This window comes from Beauveria bassiana (assembly GCF_000280675.1).
Source record: "Beauveria bassiana ARSEF 2860 unplaced genomic scaffold BBA_S00027, whole genome shotgun sequence".
Taxonomy (NCBI): domain Eukaryota; kingdom Fungi; phylum Ascomycota; class Sordariomycetes; order Hypocreales; family Cordycipitaceae; genus Beauveria; species Beauveria bassiana.
In genome coordinates this window covers 373,376-389,178 of record NW_007930862.1, presented here as the reverse complement: position 1 = coordinate 389,178, position 15,803 = coordinate 373,376, and the positions used below count along the sequence as shown (strand labels likewise).

Here is a 15,803-nt window from a genome sequence, read left to right as displayed (position 1 = left end):
TTGATGCTGACCGCTGTGCAGCGGGAAGTTGATCTGCCTTACATGTAGCAAAAATGTTGAGCCAGGCTGATTTCCTTTCAGTTGTCAAAGCATCCTGTCGCAAGTGTAAACCGTATCGTCGCTCGAACTGCACCCACGTGCGGTTTCCATTTCGCTCCGTCCGATCCCGACTTCCCTCCCAATCGGAGGAACAAATCATTCCATCTCGTGCTCGTGCTTGCTCGCAACTCTTTTCGCTGTTCGTCCCATTGCGGGCATTGGAAGAGGAAATGCTCCACCGTTTCCCTCGCGTGCCCGCATGCGCATTGTTCAGTAGTCACTGCCTTGATGCGGTGGAGATAGCTATTCAGTTTTGCCATGCCTGTTCTCAATTGGGCAAGCGCTGAGCGCTCCCTCCATGACCATTCCTCGTAAATATCACGTGTGTGGCTCCCAGGAAGAGCGGCATCTTGGAGAACTTTCCTACGTCTGCAGGCAAACACCGTTCACCTTCAAGTTTTCTTCGTTCAATGTTCAAAGTCGTGGACTTCATCAGCGGAAACTGAGCCTCGGGTGCCGTGCCTTGCTGTGTTGCAGTCTTTGCTTGTATCTTGGCCGCTTGCCACAGTTTGTTCTTATCCGATGAATCCCAGCCTATAGCAATGGTGCTTGCCTTGCCAATCAGCTGATCTACTGAGTCGTAGATGCGTTTGATGAACTCTTGCCCTGATTGCTGATACGGCCGACTCAGGGCAGCCACCGCTCCCTTGTTGCGCGTGAAGAGGGCGATATTTTGATGCTCGCTGTGCGGCAGATTACGCAACGCATACGCCATGGCCGCCAATTCGCCTGAGAATGGGTTCTGTTCTGTTCGCGCTCCCAGGGTGAAGGAGAAAACCTGCATCCACTACACTTAGGTACAAGATGTACTACATCCACTTCGTAATTGCCTGATATGTAGTACACCCACTCACCGGTATCGATCATTTTAGGCAATGTCTTCTGATACAATCAGCTGACTACCATCCCGCCGCCCTAGGACCCCGACTCCCTAAGCCGTGCCGCTCCAACCAACCAGATCCCAGCCATGAGGTTCAGCTCGATGTCTCTGGCCTCAGCCACTAAGCTCATTGACTCGTACAAGACTCGCCTTTTGCTCGGCCGGTGAACACTGGCCGACAACTTGGGCTGGTCTGGAGCGGCGCAGTACGAGATCGAGCATGTGCTGTTCACCAGAGGCTCCTCTACTGATGATACCCTCCATTACAGGATATGACTGCAACACACCACTACGCGCAGTGTCATGATCTAGGCTGGTGCAGTGACTAGACGGGATGACCTTTGAATGACGAGCGCGTCCGCATGTTTACCTGGTATCCCTACATATGGCTCGTCTTATCTGCCACATTGAGCTACCATATAGACGTTAAATAATTACATAACATAATATAACATAACTCATCTGCCACACTTTCTGTCCCTATCTTAGGTTACTTTTCATCATTTTTGCTCAGTCTTGACAGTTGCGAGATGGACAAAAAGTACATGACTTTCCAACCCTCCGTCGTGGAGAGGGCGGGCATCTCGATATTCCACTTCATCAACAAGTACGTTCCTTGGTTCAAGCTTCCCACTATCATTGGAGCCTTCAACCTCGCCTTCCTACGTATTGAGCTTCGAGGCTATAACCTTCACGACGGCTATGCAGATGCATCTTACCAGGGCAACGAGGACAGTGAGCCGTTGAAGGACGACCGTTACTTGACCGCTCGCCACTCTGATGGAAAGTTCAATGAGCTCAAGATGCCGCGCATGGGCTGCACGGGAATGCGTTTTGGTCGAAACTTTCCCCGAGAGCACACACAAAAACCAACTGAAGAGGAATTGTGGACGCCTAACCCGCGATACATTAGTGAGCAGTTCATGGCTCGCAAGGAGGGCGATTTCAAGCCCGCAACCACGCTCAACCTTCTTGCTGCTGCTTGGATCCAATTTCAGACTCATGATTGGTTTAACCACGAGATTGATCATGTAAGTGTAAGGATGAAAAATCCCTTGTTAGGCAGATTGCTAACATTCAAAGGGTGGTGAATCGTTTGACGTACCTTTGCGTAATGGAGATGAATGGGAGGGTCACATGATGCTTCCCAAGACCAAGCCAGATGCCACGCTGCATCCGTCCGACTTGAAATGCCCTGGTTACAAGAACATCAACACAGCATGGTGGGACGGATCACAGATATACGGGTCCAACGAGGAGCTGACAAACATGTTGCGAAATGATCTTCCCGATGGAAAGCTGCGTCTGAATGCGAACAGCACTGGTGCCTTCATCCCTCGTGGTGAAGACGGAAACCCTCTCACAGGCTTCAACGACAACTGGTGGGTCGGTATGGAGATGTTGCACACGTTGTTTGCCCTGGAACACAATTCTCTTTGCGATATGTTCAAGAAGGAGTATCCAGATTGGACTGGGTAAGTTCAGTATCTCCCTCCTGAATAGAAGAGCGCTAACTTCTGATTGTAGTGACCAAATTTTTGACAAGGCCCGGCTGGTAAACAGCGCCTTAATGGCCAAGATTCACACGGTCGAGTGGACGCCGGCCATCCTCGCCCACCCCATCTTGGAGTTTGGAATGAATACCAACTGGTGGGGGGTCGTGGGAGAGAAACTCACTAGGCTCCTCGGCAGAGTCTCCAAGGACAGCGAGATCATCTCGGGCATCCCAGGCTCAGGGGTTGATCATGACAGGATCCCCTACAGTCTGACCGAGGAGTTCGTGTCGGTGTACCGAATGCACTCTCTGGTGCCTGGTAAGTTGTGTTCCGCGGTCATCTCTTAATGCGTGTTCGTTGGAACTGTGGTGCTGACAATCACGTAGACAAGATCGCTTTCTTCGAGGCCAAGGAGGGCAAGCACCAAGCAACGATACCTATTGTGAATCTGACCTTCAAGGATGCACAGAAGCCGCTGGACCAAGGACTCTCGTTTGGTGACCTGTTTTACTCCTTTGGTATAAACTATCCCGGAGCCATCACCAACAATAACTACCCCAACTTCCTGCGAGACCTGCACACCCCCGAGGGTCTCCACCGGGATATGGGAACCGTAGACATCCTGCGAGATCGCGAGCGAGGCGTCCCTCGGTATTGTGCCTTCCGCCGCATGCTTCGCATGAAGGTACCGGCAACGTTTGAGGAACTCACAGGCGGTAATAAAGAGCTTGCTGCGAGGCTCTCGGAGGCGTACAATGGGAAGCTTAAGGCCGTGGATGTCCTGGTCGGTTCCCACAGCGAGCCATTGATCCCCGGCTTTGGCTTCAGCGAAACAGCTTTCCGCATCTTCATCGTCATGGCATCGCGTCGTCTTACGAGTGACCGATTCATCGCCGGACAGTGGAACAAGGCGACATACACCAAGCAAGGTCTGCATTGGGTGCAGTGCTCGACAATGAAGGACGTCCTGATTAGACACTTCCCGGGGCTGGGAGAGACACTAAAACATAGTAAGAATGCGTTTGCGCCATGGGTGAAGAAGGAGGGGTCGAAGGGGTATGATGGGATAGAGACGAATGCGAAGTAGATTCCTAGCTAGAAATTCTCTCGTGTTAATGCTTTGTATGTAGTTCAATGAGTTGGGAGACTTGTTTAAGAAGAATTAATTTATGGGTTCAGATGAATACGGAAGAATCTCCCCGAGTACCTCAAGGCCCAATCACAGCCGGCCCACAACTAATAGGCCGCATTGCTTTGTATTTCCATACGTATGGACATGATGTCTATATTACCGTGCCGATTCTGCCACAACAGATCGTTCAACGCATCTCTCATTGCACCCTTCGCAGAACTTTGTCATTAAGCAGAACAGCGCTGCCCTCAAATCAAATCACATGAAACAAACTGCCAAACAAATCAAACAAATCAATGCCAAAATCTTATCAAACAAACAAATACATAGTTTCCGATTTGATTTGCGTTTGATACATTTGATTTAACCTTGTTTTTATTCGGCCTCTGCCCGCATGGGAGGCCGTAGAAAGCAACCCTACCCTGGACATCAGCTTGGTTGATAGAAACATAAAATTACACCAGTGGCTCGCCGGTCGACCCGCGGGCTACGTAGTCTTCAGCGACGGCTCCAAAACAGACACGGACACGGCGGGATACGGCTTCACCGTATTTCACCATGGACAACTTCTGGATTGGGGCTCCGGACAGCTGGGACGGCGAGAAGTGTTCGACGCCGAGATACACGGCGCGCGTTCGACGAGATGTAGAACTTGTGGGATTGAACCACATGCTAGAGGCACACATCCTCAGTATCATCTTTTCTTTTTTTTTGGTACTTGATTCCGGTGCGAACTCTGTTTCACCGGGTAGGCTAGCCTCCGACTCCCCATCAGTATGCACTTGCTCGATTGTCCCAGGTGGGGGGGAAACTAGATATTGTCAGCGTTTTCAGGGCAGCGAAGCTAAGGATCGGTGTCTTACCGAGATCTAACGTGCGGTGGATATCTAGTTGCTTGAGGTCGTCTTTTGCGCCCTCTAGAGCAGCGAGCTTCTCGTTATACCGAATCCTTTGTAGCATCATTGCGTGACTCTCTGTTGCAATATGAGCTATTTCGTCATCTCGCAGGTCCAATATGGTCTCTGATGGAAATAAGGCCGGCAGTCTGCTGATCAGACATTGCTCCACGGCCAGCAGACTAATATCGTCGATGAACTTCTTACTTGCGAGCTTTGGCATGTGTCAGCAAGCTGATACACCTCGAGTAGATGGCCCATGGACAAGTCCTTAGTAGTATACTGACCTTATAAAAGCCATGTCCAGACAGTATATAGGGTGGAAACTTCGCGCATAAAAGCTATAAAGCCTCTTAAATATATATAATAATAGTTATATATATTTATTTAGTCTTTCCACATATAAAAATTTTATAAAATATAGCTAGATAGAACTAGTATATAAAATTATAATTAGAGCTATTTATAGAGTACTTTAGCTAAGTATTAGGCTATTAAAGTAAAGCTTATTTATATAATACTAAGTAATATGTCTTTAGTCTATAACTAACAGCCTCTAAGAAAGGTATTAGGATACTACGGCTCCTATTTTATTACTATTATATAATCTAGTGTATTTCTATTATATATATCCTTTATTATTATTATTAGACCTTTCTTACTATAAAGAAACTTAAAAGCCTCTTTTATAAGTAAACCATAGATAATATAATAATATAATATTAATTAGGTATTATTATCTATAGCTTAAAGATCTACCTTAAATCTAGCTAATATTTAAAGAATCTTTACCTATACCTAAATAACTAACTTAGTATATAAGTAAGCTAAATTTAGTCTACTAGTATAAGTCTTAAACTTAGTATTAGAACTACTATAAAGAAGTAGTTATACTACTTTAGTAGTGTTATTAGTACCCTATAAGAAAGCGCTAAGATAGTAAGCTAGTAGTAACATTTTATTATTATCTAATTTATTATACTTAACTCCTAACTTAAGGAGATATTATATAGCTACCTTATCTATAGGTTTTCCCCTAATAAAAAGATAATATAAGGTATTATACCTATTAAGATCTTATAATACTACTAGTAAGAGAGTACCTATATAACTAGCTAAATTATTAGTAAGTAGCTATAAGATAAAACTAGTATTTTAACTCTTTATAGTATAATATAGATAGTTAATACTATTATAGTTAGTTATACTAATATCTAAGCTATAAACTAAGAAGGTAATAATAGAGGATATATCTCCTTTTAAGTAAGCTAAGTAAAGAGGTGTCTAGCTACGGTTATTATAAGTAAAGGTTTCTACTCCCCTTTAAATAAGCTTTTTAATAATATTAGAAGATATACTATAGCTATACCTTATATTATATAAGGCGGCCACACTATCATTATCTTAAGCGTTAACGTCTATTTAGGTGTCGCCTAAAAGTAACGTAAGAACGTCCGCCTTATACTCCTTAATAATATTTCGCGTTCTATAATATTCTCTATCATCCTTAATAAGCTTAAGGATATATTCCACTCTATACGTAGAATTATTCTACTAATCTAAAGACGCCGGCTACCTAGTACTAGCTAGGTCTCGTTTTATAGCTAGATAAAGAGGTGTCTCCCTAAACTCTAATATAGTGTTAGGATTAGCCTCTTACTAGAGAAGAAACTTAGTTATCTAAGGATATCCTATTAAAGCGGAATAATATAAAGTAGTAAGTCCTCTTTAACTCTCCTCTTAAACTAACACGTCTTATAATCTATTAGTCACTTAGTCTAGTCACTACTAAGCCTATCTTATTACTAAAACATTAATATATACTCTTATATTAAGAAGACATTAAGCTAGTTTTTTACTACTTTTTAATATAGTATAGTATATAGGGGTTATATTATCTATATCTATAGCTATTAATATCCTATATTAAAGTAATAGCTATATAATAGTCTTATTTCCTTTTTTAGCTATTTATAGTAGTTATATATCTCGTAATGTTAGCGCTTTTATAGATTAGTAGCTAGCTAACGTAGAAGGTTTATAGAATTAGTAATTATATAGTTCTCCTACTCCCCTAAGGAATACTCTAGAAATAAGTGCTATAGAAAGTGATTATATAGCTCCTAAGCGCTTACGTTATATAAGCGCCTTATACTTCCCCTCTTATAATAAATAAGTAAGCTACCTTAGTTAAACTTCTTAGTAGTTAAATATTTATAGTATACTCTAAAAAGATTATTATTTACTTCCTCTTCTATTATATAATACTATATATAGAATATATACTTATTAAATAAGAAATCTTTTATAGATTAATAATAGAAGTTAAAGGTTAGATCGTCCTAGAACCTATATAGAGAATTAAGCTATAGACTATTATAATATTATTATAGACTAATAAGTTTTTACTGCTCTATATTAAGCCGGTTTTCTAGGTTATAAAGGCTATTTTAATCTTATCTTTCTTTAATAGACACTAGCTTATAATTATATAATATAAGATAAATTAGGCATAACTTTAATTATAAAGTTCCATATAGTCTAATATAGCTATATATATATTATAAAGTCCTTAAGGTAAGCGCTTAAGTATAATATCTATATCTAGTATTTATACTTCTAGCTATCCTAACTTAGTAATTATAAGAGATACCTAAAGGAAAGTACTACTAACTTACTATATTAATATATCCCTTACTTTTTCTTTAAGTTTTAATAGGTATCCTTTTTTTATTAAAAGCTCCTTAACCTTTATACTAATATATTTAGATAGGTTATTATTTATATCTATAAAGTTAACTTATAGAGATATACTAATACTTCTTAACTTATTTTTAATATTATCTATATTAGGTCTATATATAATAAGAAGCTTAACTTTTCCTTTTCTTAATAATTTATCTAAGATTAACTTAAATAATACTACTAGTAAGGAAAGTAAATCTTAGTAAGTTAAAGTCTTATACTTATTTAGGGTATTTATAAGGATAAAGGTCTCCTCTACGCTTATATCTTAAAGTATAAGCTTAAATATCTATTATAAAGCTAAGAAATTATTAAAAAGTGTTTAAGAAGTACTACCTTACGCTTATTTCTTAAAATCTAACTATATATACTAGTAGAGCTTATTTCTCTAGAGTAATAGCTACTAGATAAGGCTTTAAAGTATAGTAGTTAGCTTCCTCTAATTATAGTCTTTATTATTATAGAAAAAGTAGGTAAACCTCTTAGTTAAAGACTTTTTAATCTTTAGTTTAAGCTACTCTATAAGAAAAGTTATTATTATTATCTTCTTTATACTAGGAGACTTAATAAGGTAAAAAAACTATAATTCCTCTTATAAGGCCTAGATATAGAATTCCTTTTATTTAAGAATCTACTTATAAGTATAGCCTACCCTTTTACCCTTTTACCTCTTAATATTAGATAAAATATCCTCTAGGTTTCTAACTATTATCTCCTAAAGGTATTTCTTAAGATCACTAGAGGTAGAACTTTTATTTATTAGAATAGCTTTTAGGTTTTAATAATAATAAAGTATCTTATTAGTACCTTAAGCTATCTAAAGTATTATAAGATAGAGAAGCTTAAATAATAGGTCCTTAGAACTATAGAACTTATTTATTTTAAAATAGTCTATATAAAGAGATATCTTATAGTAGCTATTAATATAAGCACTTACTTCTAGTATAACCTAAAAAGACGTTAGTTAGGGAGATAATATAGATAATTAAGATATAAACTAACTCCTTAACTCTAATTCTTCTTCTAAAGAATCCTCTATAAGGTATATACTCTAACTTAAGCTACTTAAAAGTGTAGATAACTAGTACTAAGTAGGTAAATAACTACTAGGAAAAATTATCTAGCTAATCTACTAAAGTATTATAATTCTCCTCTAGGGCTTTTAATAATCTATCTTCTATATTACTAATACTTAATATTAGCTATATAACTTATTTACCCTATCCTATAGCCTAACTTCCTTAATAAGGCGTACCTAAGAAAACTACACTAATAGTATACTTAGTAATAGGTAGATATTCTAAGTTATGCCTAGAGGTAGTAATAATAGCCTTTTTTAGAAGTTAATAAGCTAAAGAAAGGCTAATTTTAGCTTATATCTATATACCTACTTAATAAGGTTACCCCTAAAGCTATAACTAATAAAGATTATTAGCTTACTACTAACTAGTTCCTAATAATACTTAATAGGGTTAAACCTTTCTTAGATTACTATAGACTTACCTAATTATAGCTATTTTAAAGGCTATCTAGAAGAATATTAGATATATTTAAGAGCCACTATTAAGGCGTATTAGAGAGCTAAGCTAAGTTATAATTAAAAGCTAAAACTTAGTAAGTTAATTTAGCTAGAAGAAGTTACTATAACTAATTAAATAGTATATTAGGATATCTTAGGTAATTACTAGGGTTATTTTTAGGTAGCTAGACCTATATATAATCTAGATTTACACCTAGCCTATAGATAGTGATGATATTAAAATGTGAATAGTAAGTGTCCTATTTAAGGACGTTTGTTTATGACTTACTTAATGCTTAGCTGATTATAGTTATGCAGTATATGCAGCCCCGGCTCGGCTTTTGTTGGGCGGTTTCTGCTTGAGGTGTCGCCTGCCGCATCGCTGCTTGTCCTCCTCGCTATGGTGCCTATATCCTCGGCGCCATCAATTCCATCGCCGAATTCCCCGGCTCTGGTCCTTATAATTATATATACAACTATTAGCATAAAACAGATGGAGAACATGCTATACGCCGCAGCGTATGACCATGTAGAGCGTCCGTCAACAATGGAAAGCGTAAAGTCTAGCATGGCGAGCGCTTTGTTGTCGTGGGCTTGCACCAGCTGAGTTGTCGCCATACGGTAATGGTTTCTCGCCTGCGGGGTAGTCCCGTTGTCTGATTAAGAAGTCGAGTGGGAGAATGTGTGGTCGGGTAACTGGAAATTGAGACAAACTGAGCTCGTTTAAGCACTTTGGTGTGCGAGGACCTCTCAGAAGGGGGTAGGCAGGTTGAGAAAGAAGAGGATCGTTTAAGGCTCGACCAAAAGCTGGATCTTGGCCAATGCTGGAGCAATAGAGTACGAATGCGTCAGTGTGCCGGCCTTTTCCGTATGGCGAGAGGGGAAAAGCAAAGCAGGCCAGTCGAATATCCTCATCCTCTCGGCCTATTTGAATGGCGGGGTGATTGAATGCAAGCCTGCCGCTGGTCCATCTGGGAGAAAGCCACAGCGCTTCACTCCCTACGGGCACTACCTACAAGGGCTTGCGCTGGGAGCCAGGGTGGTGGCTAGCCTGACCTCAGGAATACGTAGTTCCAAGCTACAGCAACTATACCCACGAAACCCCCCCCCCCCCCTCTTCTGCAGGACGTTGAAGAAGGCTGTGAGGATACAGCAGTTGGGGGAGCTAATAGGGCCACGAATACTATTAGCTCCCAGCAGTTGGGCGGCGGTTAGTCAGCCTGCTTTATGCCGGTTTGCGCGTCGCTGATTCTGTCCCGTAAATGCAGCTGCAATTCCTCTACAGCCTGTTTACACGCTGCGACGACGTCTTTGATCGTTTATACGCCTTAACGGCATACGCCAACATCAGTGGCGACGGCATTAAGGACGTTTCGCGACTAAGCTATGCCATCATTTAGTGCATTAATATTATAGTGCGTAATTTCTCTGCCTGCTCAATGCGGTCGTGTAACGCAGCCACGGTGACTACATTTTAATTAAAGCGCTCTATTATTTTAGCTTTTAATATCCTAATTTTATATTATATACTAATAATTATATTAAAAATATATATAAGGTTAAGGTACTATACGCTTTAGTATTAATATAACTATTAACCCCTAATTATATAAGTTAAATAACTTACTATATTACTTATAATACTCTAGTTATAAGTATAAAGAATATATATATATATAAGAAAGATATAAATTTTATATAAATAGTCTTTATAAAAAGTCTAATTTACTATATTAATATATAAAAAATAGTATTATAGACACTAATAGACTATCTTTACCCTAATATATTATAACTATTAGTTTTACTATATATATACTTACTAGTCTATTTATCTATTTAGACTTTAGATTAGTTAAATACTAAATATATAGTAGACTACTAAAGTATAATAGTAAATAAGATAAGGTATTATATATATAAGATAAATATACCTTATATTTTATATAGCTTCTTATATTATACTTATAGGCTCTTCTTTAGTAAGATATAAAGTATTAGACGGCTTATAGTATAATAGTATACGCTTTTTACTTATAGTTACTATAGTATATTATAGCGTAATAATAAGTACTTAATATAGTATAATATATCTTATAAAAATAACTTTAGTAATCTATTTATAGGGCTATCTTTAGGCCTATCTTTTATACCTAGCCTTAGTAAACTCTCTAAATCTAAAAAATATAATAAAATAAACTAATCTATATACTCTAGATATTACTTATACTAAAGTAATTACTTTTATATACCTTTTATATACTATTCTAACTAAGCTATTAATTAACCCTTACTAATAGTAAGTATATATTAACCCTTTAGTATACTCTTTACCTTTTAATAGAGAATATAATTTAGTAAATACTCTTATATCTCTCTTAAATATTAATAAAGATCTAAATTATATACTAACACTATATATATATAAGAAGCTAGGGATAGATAGATTAGAGGTGTTTATTATAGTTAATTAAGCCTACTATAGTAATAGACTCCTTATCCTAAAAGATATTAAGGATAGCTTTAAAAATATCTTTTAATTACTATCTAGAGTTTTATAAAGTAAGTAGGCATTATTTATAAGCTATTAGTTATTACTATCTAACTTTAAGATAGATCTTAATATAGAGGATATAGTCTTTAAGAATATTATAATAATATACTTACTTTATATCTATAAAAGGATATACTATATACTATATAAGTAAAAGAAATCTAAATAGACACTTAGGTAATTACTAAAAGAGACCTTAGTATAACTAACTAGTAAATATCCTAAGTTTTATTAGTAAGCTAAAGTAGTAATTAAGAGTATCGACATATAGCTTAAGTACTAAACATAGTAGCTTACCATAAATGCTTTCTTTAAGCCTAAATACTATAATAGGCCTAAACAAGTAAAAAAAAATCTACTTAAGATAATCTACAGAGTAGCTTAATACTATAACGCTATATAATTTCTATATTATACTACTAAGAAATATCCCTTTATTTATAATATAAAGGTTATTATAATTAACTTACCTTAGAATATATTTTACCTACTATTTATTAACTATTAGCTAGATTTTTTTATTACCTATATAAAATTATAAATTATATATAAGTATTAGACTAGTATTACCTAAGTAGTATATTTACTTAATTAAGATAGATAAATAGTAGAGGAGTTATTCTCCTACTAGTGTTTTAAGACTATATAAGAGGGGAAAATATATATAAAGATATAGCTTATATATTACCTTAAAACATATTAGCCTAAGCTAGCCCTAAGAGTTATTACTTTAAGTAAGATAATATACTTCCTCTATAATATATTCTTATATTAAGCTATAAAGGTATATATAAAATACTACTATAAAAGACTATACCTTACCTAGAAGTTACTTATATTCCCTTTATAGTATAGATTAAAGTACTTCTTTATATAAAGTCTAGAGGCTTATATTTATAATAATATAGTTATACTATTATTAAAGTACTAAAGAACTCTCTTTTTATAGCCTAATAAAAGTATATTATAAATAATAGATATTTTTATAACTATATTAAGCGTACTACTTAAACTAGGGGGAATTATAAAAGAAAAATTACTAAGGCTAAAGTCTAGTATTAATATTAACTAAGAATAGCTAATTATATAAGTAAAGATTAGTTTAGAGCTTAAGTACCTATTAGTTAAATAAACTAAATTAAGTATAGATATTATGTTTTTAGATAAGTTAGATTTACTTATAATATATTAAGAAAGCTTAACTATACTTACTCTTAATACCTTTACTATTATACCTATTTAGGTAAGACTAGTTATTATTTAGCTTAAATATATAGTAGGTAAGAATAAAGGTATAAGGTTAAAACTAAGATATAATTTAAAATAGCTTATATAAGAAGATATAGATATAGTAAAGTATAATAAAAATATATATATTATAAATATAAAATCTTTAGATAATAAAGTAATTATCCTAGTTTTAAATTTAGAAGTCTATATATCTCTACTAGCGGAGATCTAGTTAAATTAGAAATAAAGAGTTAAGGTATACTAGGCTATAAGTAAAGTAGGTTATAAGATAGTCTATAGAACCTCTTCTACTTCTACTCTTACTCTTTCCTATTCTTTACTTATTATATTATTTCTAACTACTTATTAGGTCTATAATTTATTATCTTACTAGGTAAGCTATATAAAGATTAACCTAAAAAGTTAAAGCTAATTCTCTACCTTATAGGCTACTTTATTAAAATCTTTTATATATTAATAATTATATTAATATATAAATAAGATATTAAACCTCTCCTTATAGTTTATATATTTTATCTTAAGCCTTTATTATATTATAAGGCTAGTAAAACATACCTTATAGCTATTATCTAGTATAATCTTTACTATATTATTAGGTATATAAATTATAAATTATAGTATTATATATTAATCTACTAAACTCTAAATACTATCTATCTTAGTTTTTATTAGGATTTATATATATAAAAGTATATCCTCTAAATTTTTTTAAGTTATTCTTATTATATTATAAGGTAAGGACACTAAAGATTAATTTATTAGTTTAGCCTAACTTTATACCTCCTAAACCTATTACTAGATAATAATAAGAAAGAAGTTTATATATTTAGCTTATATAGTTTTACTAATATAACTATATTAACTATTATTAGCTTAGTAATTACTTAAGTATTATCTAAAATCTTTATTAGTTAGTCTTATTTATATAACTATACTAAGCCTAGCTTTTTTAGATATATAGTCTAGTTATACTATATAGCCTTCTATTATAGTTTAGTGTTTACTAACTAATAAAAATTCTATAGTTAGGTTATATAGTTTATTAAATTAGAAAAGAAAGAGCTAGATAGATTTTACTAACTATAGTAGTAAAATGTGGCATTCCTAGGTAGAAGGTATCTAGGTAGATTCTATAAGGACATTTAGTATTTATACTAGCTAAAGATATATACTAGTTTAATAGGTCTTATCTATATAACTATATTATAGTATATATAATAATACTCTATAAACCTATCTAATTAGCTAATTTTATAAAAGAATATACTCCTTATACTAACTCTTATATAAGCTCTTATATAGAAAATAATATAGGGAAACTCTCTATATAGCCTTAAATACCCTAGTTACCTACCTACTACCCTATAAATATAAGGCCTAGTTACCTATTATTAATACCTAACTTATATTATACTAAAAGATAAGTAACTAAACCACTAAAAAGCTCTTTTCCTTAGCTAGTTAAAGTATAGTATTTAAATACTATAAGTATAATAAATAGTAGTAAAAGCACTAAACTAACTATATTAGTAGTTATAATAGGTATTTATTAAATATATTTATAACTTAATAGAGGAATTAATTAATAAAGGAAATATTATTATAGTAGTGTAGGAGTTACTAGATAAGAATAAGTTATTATAAATAGCTAAAAGGTAGGTAAAGGTAGTAATAGAGTAAGAGACATTACTATAGGCTTTATTCTTACTTATAAAATCCATATTACTAGATAATAAGTAGAGAAAGCTTTAAGGTAAATAAAGTATACCTAAAGGAGTAAAATAATCCTCTAAGGTAATTAATATAGTAAAATAGCCTTCCCTAAATACTTTACCTACTTCTTATAATTTAAGCCCCTACCTACTAACTAGTAGGTCTAAACTAGTACTATAACTATAAGAAAAAAGCTTAATAATATTTAAAAGGGCTAAAATTAGGTTTATCTTAATTCTAAGGTTTATTTTAAAAAAATTAGTTATATAAGAAACTATATATAAGACTTTAGCTAAGTAATATAAATCTAATATAGGTATATAATTACTATAAACTATATATAAAAAAATATATATAAGAAATTACTAGATATATTTACTTTTAGATAGGTGTATTTTATATAAGACTTTTTATATATAATACTCTATAGATAAGACACCTTTAGGGTAGGTATATATCTAAGACTACTATATAAAAAACTATATATAAGAAACTACTAGGATATACTACTTCTAGATAGTAAATATATTTATAGGTAAGATTTTTTATATATAGTACTTTATATTATTACTAAATAAGTAAGGGTGTTCCTCCTCCTTCTTCTTCTTCTTCTTTTTTATTTATAGACTATCCTAGCCGCTATTAAAGTAGCTATATAGCGTTTTATCTACCTATAGATGTTATTATTATTAGTCCTAAAAGTAAAGCTTTATCTTAGATAGATATTAGCTTTACTTCTAGATTAGATAACTCTATTATATAGGCGGCTATATATAGTAGTTCTCTATCTCTAACTTATTAGACCTTTCCTAGTCCTCCTTTCCTCCTTCTTTATTACTCTTTTTAAATATATTACTAAAACTAGAAGCCTATTTTGCCTATAAGTATATATCTAGTAATAGTAAAAAGAGCTATAAGTATATATAAGTATAAGATAGAATGATTTATTATACTAATTAGGGGGAAAATTAGTATTAGATAGACTAAAATAGAAACTAAATATAAAAGTAATCTAAGTAATAATATAGTTTATACTAGCTATAGGATATTTTAATAATAATAGGCGAATTAGTATAAAAGGGCTTTTTATTAGACTATAAAACTATATCTATAGTAAATATAACTAGTAATACTTTAGCTACTATAGATAAGATACTAAATACTTAGGAAATAGCCCTTAAGCTAGTTAGTTATTAATAATAAATTATATAGAATATTAGATACTAGGGATAAAAAGATAAAGTAAAGAGAATAGAGAATAATAAGGATAAAGTAGAAGAGATAAGGTAAGTAGCTAAAAATATACCTATAAATAGCTAGTAAGCCTTATTAGCTAGAAGCTACTAGGTATAATAAAATAATAAATAAATATATATCTAGTATTAATACTAACTTTAACTTAGAATCTCTTTATAAAATAATAAAGGCTATTATAGCCTATAACCTTATTATAAGATAATAAATCTTAGACCCTAGTGTCTAGGAGTAGCTATTTTTAGTAATAATAGACTATATAAA

The 15,803-nt window shown here is 33.7% G+C and overlaps 3 protein-coding genes across 3 annotated transcripts; 1 reads left to right on the top strand and 2 right to left on the bottom strand.

Annotated features, from left to right (window-relative positions):
- Nucleotides 1-367: 367 nt before the first annotated feature.
- Nucleotides 368-1,243, bottom strand: BBA_07772 (reverse transcriptase; the record flags this gene model as incomplete). The annotated part of the gene is made up of 2 exons (XM_008602869.1): nucleotides 368-886; nucleotides 1,121-1,243. 2 exons carry the CDS (start codon nucleotides 1,241-1,243, stop codon nucleotides 368-370), a joined length of 642 nt encoding a protein of 213 aa, XP_008601091.1.
- A 266-nt stretch (nucleotides 1,244-1,509) lies between these two features.
- Nucleotides 1,510-3,562, top strand: BBA_07771 (feebly protein; the record flags this gene model as incomplete). The annotated part of the gene is made up of 4 exons (XM_008602868.1): nucleotides 1,510-2,010; nucleotides 2,063-2,454; nucleotides 2,507-2,793; nucleotides 2,862-3,562. 4 exons carry the CDS (start codon nucleotides 1,510-1,512, stop codon nucleotides 3,560-3,562), a joined length of 1,881 nt encoding a protein of 626 aa, XP_008601090.1.
- Nucleotides 3,563-4,062: 500 nt separating this feature from the next.
- BBA_07770 (uncharacterized protein) lies at nucleotides 4,063-4,726 on the bottom strand (the record flags this gene model as incomplete). The annotated part of the gene is made up of 3 exons (XM_008602867.1): nucleotides 4,063-4,279; nucleotides 4,343-4,418; nucleotides 4,471-4,726. 3 exons carry the CDS (start codon nucleotides 4,724-4,726, stop codon nucleotides 4,063-4,065), a joined length of 549 nt encoding a protein of 182 aa, XP_008601089.1.
- Nucleotides 4,727-15,803: the final 11,077 nt, after the last annotated feature.